The sequence below is a fragment of the Sarcophilus harrisii genome, chromosome 6 (assembly GCF_902635505.1).
Source record: "Sarcophilus harrisii chromosome 6, mSarHar1.11, whole genome shotgun sequence".
NCBI classification, from domain to species: Eukaryota; Metazoa; Chordata; class Mammalia; order Dasyuromorphia; family Dasyuridae; genus Sarcophilus; species Sarcophilus harrisii.
In genome coordinates, this window is record NC_045431.1 from 192,227,857 (window position 1) to 192,241,784 (window position 13,928).

At 44.2% G+C, this 13,928-nt stretch overlaps 1 protein-coding gene across 14 annotated transcripts in view; it reads left to right on the forward strand.

Annotated features, from left to right (window-relative positions):
* The first annotated feature begins 413 nt into the window (after positions 1–413).
* DCTN1 (dynactin subunit 1) overlaps positions 414–13,928 on the forward strand; it is a 36,834-nt gene continuing 23,319 nt past the window's right edge. For 3 of the 14 annotated variants that reach the window (XM_031942234.1, XM_031942235.1, XM_031942236.1), the window contains exon 1: positions 11,886–12,195. In XM_031942234.1, coding sequence (XP_031798094.1) covers positions 12,163–12,195 — 33 coding nt within the window. In that variant the 5' untranslated portion in view covers positions 11,886–12,162. The other 11 variants (XM_031942242.1, XM_031942232.1, XM_031942238.1 and 8 more) reach the window with 11 other exon arrangements.

Sequence of the window (13,928 nt, forward strand, 5' to 3'; positions counted from 1 at the left end):
ATCCACCGGGGCGACCTGAACACAGGACTCCCGGATTGCGGCCCCTCCGAGTTGTTTGCGTCATTCGCTACGTTACGCAACGTTCTGACCTACTAGAGTGACGGGTCCTCGGTGGAGCGCGGGCCCCGCCTCCTCGAGCTTCCCGGGCCCAGGAGACAAAGAGCCAAGCTCCGGGCCCGCCCCCATCCCTTCTTCTCCCCTTCCTCTTCTCTCTTCCGCTCACTAGGGGCGCTCTATTCCACCCTGGCTGCCTTCTCCTCTCCCGTTAGGGTCCTCCGGTGGCTTCAAGTTCTCAGTGCGCCTGCTCCTTCCTCCGGAGGCCCCCGCCTCCTCCGTGGCTGCCCGGCCCACTGCCTTATTTCTGCTCCCTCCTGGTCCCCGTAGGTTCCAGGTTCGCGGCGGCCTCAGAGTCGGGCTTCGCCCAGAACGGCGCACGACCCTCCCTCCAGGCCCAAGCCCGGGCCGCGGGCCTCGAGGCTCCGGCGCGGAGCGAGGTGGAGAGGCGGGCAGCATGCGGGGCAGCTTTCCCCGAGTGTGTTGGGGCGGGGCGGGGCGGGGCCGGTCTGGGAGGGTCCTGGGCGGTGGCCGCCGTTGGGGGCTGCCGTGGAGTCCGCAGGCCGGCCCCTGACAGGTAGTGGGGCGCGGCGGGGGCTTCCCCCCTTCTGCCGCCCACAGTCCGGGGCCCTCTCCTTGGGGCCCCGGGAGTGTACGTCCGGACTGGGGGGGTCAGGGCTCAGGCCGTATGTCTGTGGGGTGTGCCTGTGAGGAGGGGGTCATCGTGGCCAGCGTTCTGGGGGGCGGCAGCCAGGGTTCCGCGTTGGGGGGGCCTATGAAGCCCGGGGTCGAAGGGTCAGGGTCAGGGTTCAGGCCGGAGCTGTGTGTGTGTGACCACGACATTTTGACCTAGGACAGGAAGGGGTTTGGGGGTGCGGAACTAGGAGGCGCTCAGGGTCCGCGTCCGGACTTTGTGGGAGGCGGAAGTGGACGAGACGGTGACCCGGCGCTAGTCGGAGGAGTGAGGGAGCTGGAGCGGTTGGAGAGCGAGGGGCAGCCTGTGCCTTCGGGAGGCTTTCGGGGTCACCCCGAAACCTCTAGCCTTCCGCCGGGCTTGCGTGGGAGCCGTCGTCCCGGCCGTGTGGGAGAAGAGGAGCGGCCTCCGGCTTACGGGAGGGAGAGGGGTGTCCGGAGGGGACAGCGATCTGGCCCAGGGCGCTGGGGCTGCTGCCCCCTGGGAGGGAGCCGGGGCCAGACAACTCCCGTGCTGAGACTCGTGGCTGACAGCCAGCGCTCACCCCGACGCGGCCGCTGCTGGAGGCTGCTCGGCTTGGGCCGTCGTCCGGGAAGGTGTCCTCCGTGGGAGCTGGAGACGCCCCTTCCGATCCCGCGCGGAGAGGCTGCCGGGAGAAGACAGCGTAGTTTTAGCGCTGGGAAAGCTGGGCCGGAGTTTGAGCTTGTGCGTTTGAGCGTCTCGCTTCTGATGGCTTGGTAATCAGAACAGTCCGGACGGGCCGTTTCATCTGCCTCCGCAGCTAAGCAAGACTCGGGTTCTGAGGAGGTTGCGACTTCCTAGTTCGTAGCCACAATGAAGGCTGAAGTCGCATTTAATAAGCACCCAGTCTTCAAGACTCTGGGGATGTAAAGAGGCAAGATGGAGAGACGGAGTGCTTATGTAAACAATTCCTTGACGGGTCAGATATGAAGTACTGAGCCGTCTGGGGAAACAGGTCCCAGCCTTGAGATTCGCAAAAAAGAGCGGTGGCTGGAGTCGTCAGAGAAGGTCATCCAAGAGGTGTATGCTTGAGCTGGGCATTGAAGAGTGGGCTGGTTTTTAAATTAAGAGAGAGGAAAAAGAAGAGCTAGCTAGGTTGAGGTCTAGTGGCGAGAAAAAGGTTTAGTGTTTCTAGAGGTCCTTCAGCATTAGCCGTTGTCATCCAACTTAAATACTCTACTAGCCATTAGAAATACAGAGAAGAATGAATACTGTTCTCGGACTGAAAGTGGGCTAGATGATCTCTGAGATCCCTTAGAAGTGTTGAGTGCTAAGGGTTAGTGTGAGTAGTTAAGTTTGGCTGGAATAGGGAGATTTTTAGACAATGAGTAGAAGATAAAATTGGATTCAAAATATGTGGTATTTTTAATACCAGGATAGAGATAAAGCAGTGTTTTTAGACGCTTTAGTTGACTGCCATATGCAGATTTGGAGTAGGAAAGAGACTAGAGGAAGGAGATTTAGGTGTGATTGTTTGTATGAAGGGGCTAACGGTGAGAATGTAAAGGAAGGAAGTAATGGGAGAAGCTTTACTAAGGAAAACTGGTTGAATTTGGGGCTGACTCGATGTGGAGAAGAAATCACATAGCAATGTGATCACATAATATAACTCCAACAAGTGGGTTATACTTTCTTTGCCTAAAGAGGCTAGTGAGGGTGAATCTGCCTTCTCTCCTTGTTAAAAAGTTTCATCTTTACATTAAACCTAAATAATCCTTTCTGAACTTGAACTCATTGCTATTAGTTTCCCCCCCAGGACCAAAGAGAACAAGTCTAATCTTTCTTCCCTTTAACTGCCCTTCAAGTATTTAAATACAGCTGTCCTGAGTTGTTCTCAAAAATTAAACATGTCCAGCTTTCTCATCTGATCTTTATGATTCCACCTTCCATGAGAAGCTGTTCCTAATTCCTTTTAATTCTGGTGCCTTCCTTCTGCTGTTTATTTCCAGTTTATCCTATATATAGCTTATTTGTACATAGTTATTTGCAAATTGTCTTTATTGTTAGACTGTTGACTCTTTGAATACAAGCACTGGCTTTGTCTTTCTTTGTATTACTAACACTTAAAATTGCCTGGCACATTAAAGGTGCTTAATAAATATTTATTGACTGACTCCTGATTTCTTTTCTCTGAAAGCAGTCATTTGTCATTGTCCTAAAAATGTGATGCTCAGAACCAAAGTCCAGTTGTCTGATCAGGACAGAGGTTAGTGAAACTCACCTCCTTCATTCAGGATATTAACTCTTCTCACTTTATGAATTAGATTCTTTGCCTTTCATGTCATATTACTGGCACATATAGAACCTATATCTCTCTAAAACCTTTTGATAGTTTTCACTTTTGAACTGTTTTCTAGCCATGCTTTTTATATCCTCTGTGGAGCTAATTTCTTGGTACTATCCAAGTAAAAGATATTTCATTAATAGTTATTAGATTCTGCCTTATTAGATTAAGCCCATCATTGTAATCAGTCAAATTCTTTTCAGATCTTGATTCTGTCATCCATTTTAAGGATGATTTTCAACTTCATGGTTTCTGCAGATTTGATACACATTCTCTATGCCTTTGTTGAAAGTAAAAATATTCTGAAAAACAGCTTGCTGAGGACAGTTCCCTGGAAGTAATCTCCAAGATACTTCCAAGTTATTTAAGTAGTTTAAATTCCACCTAAAATTTCCATCTCTTTTACATATTTTTCCTTCTTGACCACAAGAATGGTATGACTGTCAAACGCTTTGCTAAAATCTGGATTTACCCTGTCCTGATCATCTTTCTAGTAATCTTTAACTTTAAATTAGGTTAGGGTGTGTGTCTTGATCTGTTCTTGATGAGGTCCTACTTCCTCTTCTAGATGTTTACTATTATCCCTTTAATTTGAAGTCTAACTTATTGAAGATAGATTCAGTGACCTATCTTCTTCCCTTCTGAAAAATTACCATATTTGTCCTCCATTCCTGTGACCTTTCACAAAGGTCACTGAAATTGCTCAGCAATTTCAAACAGTTTTTTAGTGTAATGGGATGTGGCTTATCCAGAACTGGCAGCTTGAACTCTTTGAGAGCAGACCATCTCCTTAAATTATCAACAACATCTGTCCTATCCATCTTCTTTGTACTTACATTATCATCACTCTGAGTTGGGACCCCGTCATCTTTTTGCCTGGACTGCTAAAAGTGGTCCTACTGATTGCAGTTTCTCTCATCTTCAATCTGCCTTCCATACGGTTCCCATTTTGTTTTTTTAAGTAGAGCACTGTTCTGACCATGTCACTATCTTGCTTTTAATGAGAGTTCTTTCCTTATAAGATAATAGGCAAGCTCCTTGGCCTGTTATTTAAGGTTCACTTTACCTTTCCAACTTTATTTCATATCTCCCCATCATTAATATTCCATTCCAATTTGGCTGGGATATTCTAGCTATTCTTTAAACTTGATATTCCACTCTCTGCCTCCATTCAAAGCACAAGTCAGTCTTCATGCTTAGAATATAACTCCTCCCGCCTTATGCCAGCCTCTCAGAATCCTTTTCTTCCTTCAAGAGGATCAGTGATCTCTGTGAAGCTTTTTTGGATTCCCAAGCTACTAGTCCTCTTTCTTGACTTTGATTTTCCTTGTATGTTACTTATTTATGAGATGTTGTGTTCCCTCACTAGAATGTAAACTTCTTGAGGGTGGGAACTATTTTGTTTTTGTCTTTGTGTCTCTTAATACTTAGCACAGTGACTTGTTTAAATCCCTGTAGGTTTTAAAACTCTGAAATCCTGCCTGTTTTTCTCTGAACCCTTTGATATCTGTCCCACAGAGTGTAAGGAGTTGTCAGACATGTCTGTCTTTTCTTTCTTGCCTTATTATGAATTCTAAGGGGGAAGAGTGGTTACTTCTCCCCCAGTTTTCCATCATTTGTACAAAGCCAGTTTTCCTTGGTAGTCAGAATCTAGTCCAAATCACATTCCTCCTTGTTTTGCTTTTACTTTTTGAAGAATAAAATTACAATGAAAGCCAGCCAAGAATGTGTCAGCAGCTCTGCTTTTAGCAGAAAGTTTCAAATGTCTTGATAATTAGAGTTCCCAAACACTATTGTATTAAAGACTACCATGCCAGGTTTGTGATGGTTTTTGAAATACCTATTTCTGTCTTCTATCCAGGTGGTCCATATTATATGCCTAAGACAATATCACTATTCCTCTACACATTGATCTTTACTCAATTGTTCTGTTTCCTTTCCTTTTTCTTGATTTCATCACATGAGTATATAACTTCATATAGTGCTGTTCCTTCCTAATTTCTTATTTATTCCTTTTGAATAGAATATATCCTTACAGATCTATATTTTAGAAGGGAGGGACTAGTTTGAGCATGTACAAGTGTTGAGTCTAAGATGATAGACATCATGGCTAAAGATGTAGATTTAGAGAACATCTATATAGAAGTGTTGGCTGAAGCTATGTGAATGGCTGTAGTTTCTGCAGGAAGGAATATAAGATGAATATAATAGGAGGCTGAAGTCATTGGTAAGTGCCCACATTTAAGGGGAAAGAAGTACCGAAGAGAAGTCAAAGGGATGACCAAAGAGGTCAGAAGATGACTAAGACACTATAATGTGTCTGGAGCCAAGTGAGGAGAGAGTTTAAATAAAGAGGGAGTGGATGACCAAATCAAAAGATGTGATGAGACCAAAGCCAGTGAGGAAAGACAAGCCATTGGATTTGGTGATAGAGGGGTAACTGTTAAGCGGTACAGTGCAGGTTGGGAAACAAATTGAAAGAGATTGAAGAAGGTGTGAATGCTAAGGAAGAAGAGGCAGAGTGTTTACTTTTATTTTGAGAAGTCTTTTTTGGAGGGTGGAAAAGAAAGAAGGGTGAGTACCTTGGGAGTAGCAAGTTTGAAGAAAAATGTTTTTGTTTCAAGTTAGAAAACCTGAGTATAGGCCTAAAGAAAAAAAAAAAAATAGTGGAGAGAAAATGAAGCGGGGTTCTGAGGGAATAGTGTCAGGACTACCTCAGACAACACTTTCTCATACCCAGAGAAGTTCCTGTAGGCATTTGACAAAAGGTGTTCACTTTTTGGGTTTATCTTTATCTTAGAATGGATTGGAAATCCAAGCAGGCTCCAGTTGTACTTGACCAGCAGATAGATTTGTTATTTACCCCTTGTCCAGCATGATAATCTTATCTTGTCATGTTATTCCTCTGCTGAAAAATCTTCACTGACTCCCTACTTTCTCTTGAGTAAAGTTTACACTCCTTTATCTGGCTTTCAAGGCATTCTATAATCTGGTTTTGACTTCTTAAATTAGTCTCCCTACCCACTTAAAGTTCTAGCCACACCGGTAGCAGTGAGGTGGCTCAGGGGACACAGCAATGGGCTCCAGGTGTGTGTGACTTTGAGCAAGTCACCTAAGCTCTGCCTGTCTCAGTTTCTTCTTCTATAAAATGAAGATAACAAGAGCTCTTACCTTCCAGATTTAATGCAAGGATCAAATGAAACACTAGTTGAAAAGTGCTTTAACACAATGGCTGGCACATGTAAATGCTTTTTCTCTTATCATCATCATATTATTGTCTGTTCTCCAAATAGAGTCTTTGTGTTTGCTTACTTGTGTGCCTTTATTAACCCCATTCTCTGTCTAAAATGTTGCCTGCAGTTCTCTTCATCTATTAAATTCCTACCCATGCTTTAAACCCCAATTTAAATACTCAAAAAAGTATTTTCTTTTCCATGAAGCCTTTTCTGATCTATTTCTTCACTCTCTTTTCCCCCAATAGCTTTTCCTTTCTGACCCTACTTAGAATTTATTTATATCTCACTAACATATTTATTTATTTATTTATTTTTATTATTATTATAGCTTTTTATTTACAAGATATATGCATGGGTAATTTTTCAGCATTGACAATTGCAAAAGCTTTTGTTCCAACTTTTCCCCTCCTTCCCCCATCCCTTCCCCCAGTGGCAAGTTGACCAGTACATAACATTTATTTTTAAATTCTTAATTCTAAACATCCCCCCCCCCCAAAAAAAAAAGTTTTTCCAAACATATTACCAGGCTAGAAAAGAGGAATTCTATATGAAATGCTGAATTTCCATACTATTGGTTTATTATTGGTTACTATAGAATAATGTAATATTATATATTTAGTTTTCCTTGTTTTTATCTTATTTTCCTATTAAACTGTAGCTTTCAGGGGGGCAAGAGCTTTCCCAACTTTATATCTTTTTATAATATAGTGTCTTCCACATATTACTCCTACCTCTGATCCATATAGTATGGAAACTGAAGTTGAAGTTTTTCCAGGAAACCTTTTTTCCTGCTTCTCAAACAGGAATGATCCTTTTGTATCCCTTCTCCTGGATATTGTTTGAGAAAATTGTGACCAGAGTCTACCACAGCTCCTAGTGAATCCTGAGGCTACCCTAAATGTCTTCTGCCCTAAGGCCTTTTTTTAGAGAAAATAAATTATAAAGAGATCCTGAGGAGGCTCCTTAAGAAGTAAATCCGACAGCCTTCTTTCTCTCCCCTCCCCTTTTAATTTTGTTTGCTATTAGGAAATGCTAGTGGCTCCTCTCTGGGAGATATTTTGGGTCCTTCCAGAGTTCCAGCTTAGCTTGAGGCTCCTAGTGCTAGTAAAGAGATACTTTGCCAGAGACTGTGTTGGAGAACAGCTAGGCAGAAACGGAACTATCTGGAGGAGCTAGGAACCCCAGTTGGCAAGCTTCTGTGCTAAGATCTAGGTGGGATGTGCATTTGGGAGTGGGAGGGAGACAAAGGACCAGGAGAGGAGGAAGGGAAAGAGGAGGGTAGATTGGCAGGTTCATAGCCAATGAGGAAGGCTCTGAGGGGCTAGCTGGAGGTGGTCAGGCTCCAGTGCTGAGGCCCAGAGTTGTATTCAGCTGTGAAGGCAAAATTCTCCGAGTCCCTTCTGCTCCCAATCTTAATCAATTAGCATGGTGTTAGAGGCCTTGGAAGAAATCAGTTTGCCAAATTTGTAAGTCATTGGTATCTCTGACTTTTTTGTAAGATTCATACCTGGCTGGGGAGCACAAACCATTCACCAGGCCCTGCTGGCTGGGCCTGAACTGTTCCCGAGGGATTGAGTGAGAAAGAGAGGCCCCTCTTATCAGTTCCAAGCATGGCAGCCTAGCTTTGGCAATGGCTTTATATAGTGATTAGTAAAACAAGCTCCTTTTTCCAGAAGATGTCAGTTTTAAGTAGGGCCGAGTGAATGAGTGTGGTTGCCTAAATAGAGTTGGGAGAGTGGTGGTAATAGAAATGATGGAAGAGAAATAGACTCACCTCTTGCTGCAATTACTGGAGCATCTTCTCCATTGCCTCCATCTGTAGGTTGCTATGGTTACCTCCTCTGAGTGGGATTCATGGCAGAGATTTTTTCCTAGTTATGCTCAGATGTTGCTTCTTGATTTGAAATGGGGAAGAAAAGGAGGGCATTCTGCATTAATATCGCCAGTCAGCAGCCAAATCAAAACAGAGTCAATCGAGGTGGTTGGTACCAGTGACAGCAGCTTTGTTGGCTGCTGAGGCTGCAGCTGAAGTTGTGAAATGGTGCAGCCCTTTGGAGCGCAGGCTCAGGACCCCTGTCTGCAGGGTCCTAGTGCCAGGGCTTTGCTTGCAGGTATAAGGGGTGGTGCCAGAGGAGGAGCCCAGGCTTAGGCAAACCAGTCTTGAGGGTTTGCTGAGTACCAGCTGTTTACTCATTGCCTTACTCTCCAAAATGCTTTGTTGGGAGAAGAGGAATGTCATGGCTTCTTTGTGTGTCTTTCCTTAAAGGGGGCCTGGGACCACCAAAAATGTGTGCAGTCACTAGGCAAGCACATGGAGTTAGAAGTAGATAGGGAGAATTTTCCAGGAGGAAGTTGGGCAAACAAACAGGCATGTCCTTTATTAAGACAGGCAAGACTGGGCAGGTGAATCTCAGGCCTGGGAAGAAGGGATTCCTAAAGGAGATCCATTAAGAACTTTTTAGGTCTCTGTGGGCTCTCTGTGGCAGTGGGTGGTGGATCCAAGTTCAGGTTCCCTCTCAGCTTTTTCAGAGATCTCTTTGAGAGACAGAGTGCTGAATGTGGCCTTCTGGGTCTACCTGAAATTCGTTAGTTTGACATTCTACCCTTTCCAAAGTTACTATCTCTTTACCAAATCCAATGGCTTTTTTTTTCTCTTTTCAAAAATAACTTTTTGTTGCTTTCTTTTTACATTGCCTAGATTTCCCCTACTAATCTCTCTTTTCTTCTTCTCTGGGAGCTATCCCTTATAACAAAGAATTTTCTAAGAAAAGAGGAGGGGGAAAATTCAGCCAAATTAATATGTTGGAAAAAACCCAATCCAGACATAATATGTAGTAGTCCCTGGACCGTTTATTCCTTCTTACCCCTCAATTACTGCAAAGGTGTTGCTCTTTATCTTTTCTTTGGGGACAAACTTGTTTATAATCTTGTAACATTGTAACATTCATTTTCTTTTTTTTTTTTTTTATTATTATAGCTTTTTATTTACAAAATATATGCATGAGTATTTTTTCAGCATTGACAATTGCAAAACCTTTTGTTCCAACTTTTCCCCTCTTTCCCCCCCACCCCTTCCCCCAGATGGCAGGTTGACCAACACATGTAACATTCATTTTCAGTTGTTTGGGGTTCTTGATATATATTCTTTTTTTTTTTTTTTTTTTTTTTTTTTTTTTTTGTTTTTTTTTTTTTTTTTTTTTTTTTGACTCTGCTTACTTCATTTTGCATCAGTTCAAGGAAGTCTTTTTATGTTTTTCTATATTCCTCTTATCTTTTCTTGCAGCACAGTAATATTTTGTTAATAATTTATTTAGCCATTGCCCAGTCAGTGGATATCCACTTTGTTTCTTGTTTGCTCCCACAAAAAGTACAGCTATAAGTATTTGAGTGCATATGTGGAATCTTTCTTTTAATATAAATTAATTCCAAGAGAAAACAGCTAGTTGGCTCAGTAGATAGAGTGCTGAACCTGTAATCAGGAAACTCTAAATTTGGCTTCAGATATTTAATAGCTGTATCTCCCTGGGCAAGTCACTTAGCCCTATTTGTTTCAGTTACCTCATGTATAAAATGAGCTAGAGAAAAATGTCTAATCACTCCAGTTTCTCTGCCAAGAACCCTTCAACTGCCCCTCCTCTCCAACAGCACAATCACAAAAAGTCTGACACACTAGAACTGGGGAGGGAAGAGTAAGAAAAGGCCTCTTGGGAGGTGGCACTTTAACTGACCATTGAAAGAAGCCAGGAATTTATTATAAGTAGAGATGAGGAAGGTGTACATCTCCATCTCAGGAGTGGGGATTGATCTGGACTCGGCTCAGGTGTGTTGCTAACCACAACAGTGGTTAATAGTAATCTCTGGGCCTCAGTTTTAGGATCTATAAAATGAAGGTATAGAGCTAGATGCCTTCTAAGTTTCTTTCCAACTCTAAATCTATGTTTCTGGGATCTTCAAGTTCCCTTCCAGCTCAGAATCCTAACTTTCTTCTTTTGGGGGAACAGAAAACATCTAGTTTGATCCCCTCATTTTACAGATGAGGAAACTGAAGTGCAGGATGTGATTTGCCCAGGTCACATAGGTAACGATAGTCAGAGGCTGAGGCAGCTGAGTTTTTTAATGAATGGCTCTCCTGGGAAGGTAGCCAAGTGCTCACAAGGAACATGTAGTTCAAGGGGTCTTGGGTTGAGCTGTGTGTAAACATTTGGATTCCCCAAAGCTGCCTGCTGCTATTGATCTGACTGAGTGGGGGATGCCGAGTGTCCCTTCTTAGGAAGGCTCCTACTGTATTCTCCATTTGCTAGGGTTTCTCTTCCAGTTTGGTGGGATCAAATAACAGTTCCATTCTAAGCATTTGGCTCCACTAGGTGAATGGGGTTTAGGGTAAGCATCCTTCCTGTCACTCCAACTGTTCCTTGTGCTGTCTTGGTGCCGGGGCCACTTTGATACTGACCACTAACCAGTCCTGAGTTGGCCGGAGAGACCTGATAGGTCCGTTTGGCTTGATTCCTTTGACTGAGCAAAGACCTGGAGGGCAGAGGAGTAGAAAGCATTTTTTACTGAGATTTTTTTTTTTGAGTTGGAACACCAATATTTTTACACATTGCTAAACTTTGCAAATACTTCTCAACAAATGTTCAAACCCCCACCCCCATCCTCCCAAACACAGCAGGCATATGTGCCTAGTATGGTGGCTGTACCTGATCCCAGGAGAGTACCTGTCACTTTCAGCTTTTGTAGTTCACCAGCTGTTTCTCTGTTGCTAACAAAAAAAGGCAGTGAGTGGGGCACTTATTCAACTTTAATCATTCCTAGATTGTCAGAGTACTTTTACTTGACCCAGAGTTTGTTGCCTTTGTTGCTTTTCTTCACATTGTAAAGTTACTGTGTCATTCTGCTCTGTTAATCCCTTCTAAAAAGTTTTCCTTTGTTTCCTTATTTACTCTTAATTTTGAATATTTTCTTCAGCTGTTCTACTCTTGTTGGACCCAGGGTTTGTTCCTACCTTTTAGTTATCACAGTTGCTACTGCTATTAGAGTTTTTTGTTTGTTTTTTGGGGGGAAATACCCCCAATAGGAAATACCTATTCTGGTTTTCCTCCTGATCTATAAACCCAATACTGGGATTTCTGAGCCAAAGGGTCTAAATAATTTAACAACTCTTCTTGCATACTTTCAGATCATTTCCCCTAACTAGACCAGATCACAGCTTTACCAGAAGTATTGTGCCCAGAAGCCCACAGGGCTTCTATCACTCTTTTGCTTTCATTTACCGTCTTTGACAATCTTGGTGTAAGATTTTGAAAATTTTTTCAAATGATTGATAGTTCACATTTCTTCTTTTGAAAATCGTTCCTTTGTTTTGACCATTTAAGAAAACTTTACTTTGAGAGAGATGACAGACACTCACCAAAATGTCATTGCTCTCCACTAGCCCAGGATGGCACCATGTTCTGGAGGGGACTCTGCCCATCCCCTGCAGGAGCAAGAGTGTCCTGTTTGTCATGCTGAGAAACAGTTTGAGGGCCTTGCCTCCCCTTCTCTGCTCAGGTGAATGGAAGGGCACTAGGACCCAGAAGCCGGGAAGCTCTCTGACAAGTCTGGGGCTAGACTAGCGCAGAGTGAGGCTGCTCATCAGCTGGGCTGGCAGGATCCAGGCTCTGGGTGAAGGAATCCTCTGGTAGCCAAGGAGCTGTCCCCCTTGTCCTCCCCAGCCTGAGCCTGCTTGTCCCACTCCTTGGGGAAGGGGGGAGAAATAGTGTTATTCACAGGCCTGCAGGTTTCTGTATGAATCTGGAGGACCTTGGGTCCCCAGTACCCTCAGCCCAGTGTCTGATGGTTTGGGGAGCAATCGGGGAAGGAACCCAGGCAGAAGCATGGCCCAGAGCAAGAGACATGTGTATAGTCGGGTAAGTGGGGGCTAGGAGGCAGGGGCTGCCCTCAGCCAAGCCCAGGAGCTGGGGAGTAGGGGGCGGGCTGGGCCACCTGGGCCTGCGCTCTTGTGGGCATTGTTGCTGTGGGGGCTGGGCCCTGGGCTGTGACCATCACTCACCTCACAGCTTTGGGATATTGATGAGGGATCCCCCAGCCTAGTTGGTGTGGGGCCTTGACAGACTCCTCGGTGGGATAATGCTGGAGGCTCTGGCTTTGCCTAGAGTTATACTCTGTCTCTTGGCTCTGCTTAGCTTCTGGCTATCACTGGGCCTCAGGCTGCAGGCCCCAGTGGGGGCTGGGACATCATGGGGGCCCCGAGTCTAGGGAGAATAGACTTACAATGAAGGCTTTCTTCAGAGCTGCTTTGTTATTCCTTCATCTCTCCCTGGCTTGGTCTGTGTCAGGAGTGGGCCTTGGGAGGAGGGTTGACACAGACTATATCCTTTCTTACCTGACTTGATCTCCTTTACCTCTGAGGTGATTACCCATCCTTTGGTTCCCTTAGTATATCCTGGGCTCACTGTCCACTGGCTTGGTCTTTTTTATATCTGTGGGATCAATGTGTGTATATTAGGGGAAAGAGGTGGTTCTGATTTCATTGTCAGTTTATACCATCAGTGGGTCCCTTCAGAAGCCACTGGGCATTCTCCGGTTCAGGGGCCAGCTGCCACTTCCATCACCACTCAAAGATGACCATCCACCTAGATAAATGATAAGGACCCTTGAAAAGAACTGGGAGATGGCCCACTCTTTCCTAAGTTGCCTCACTCCTGCAGTTCTTAGGGATTTCTAAGTGTAGTAGGCATCTTGGGAGCTGAGAGGGGGTACAGCCCCAAACAGGCCCGGCTGTTCACTTCTTTGGCTCAATTCGCCCTATAATTCCAGAATTAATGTATAGGGTTGCCCTATTCTAGAGTGTGCAGCTGAACCTGGGCCAGGTATGGTGTGGTATATCCCTTGAATTCCATGGGTTAGAGACACTTTCCATCCATTCAGTCTGGTTTCCTATTTCTGTTCTGTTTTCAGTGTCATCTTGTGTGTGTATAGCTTGTATGTGTTTCAGGTTAAGAGATCCTGAGGGCACCTCCACCCCGCCCCCTCCCCCTTTTTTTTTTTACATTACCTGGTCCAGCACATATTTACTGGTTTTCCACTAAAGACTTCTGGGGTGATAACCAGTCCATTCAATGTTGTATATGTGTTTGAGAATAGAGAGAGTATTTAAGAATACAGGGATTTGTAGCTTTTTAGCTTTGAGAAGAAATATAAAGCCTCTTCTAGGGATTCCTCTCTCTCACTCTCTTACTCCTTGGAGGCTGCAGGTAGAATGAAGGTGAACTAAGTATTAGCAGGGTCTGGGCAAGTAAAGAACAAATAAGTGTTCTCTAGAAATTCAGGATGGAGAAAGGATAAGTTGAGACTTGAAGAATGAGAGAAGCCCAGAGGGTCTCTCAAGTACAGTGAAAGTAGGTGATTTCATTGGAGTTGGAGTAGTTAGGGAGTTGTATCCCAGAGAGTCACTTCATATTCCCATGTATTTCAAATTAGGGCTATGATTGGGGGGAATTGCTTGGCCTAACTTGGGTTGTTTCCTTCCCCCACTTGAGGTAGTACTCTGCCAAAAATAGCTATGTTGTGATATTAAACTTTTTATTTTTAGCAAATATCAAATTTATTTCTAATTAGATATTATATTAGGAATTATATA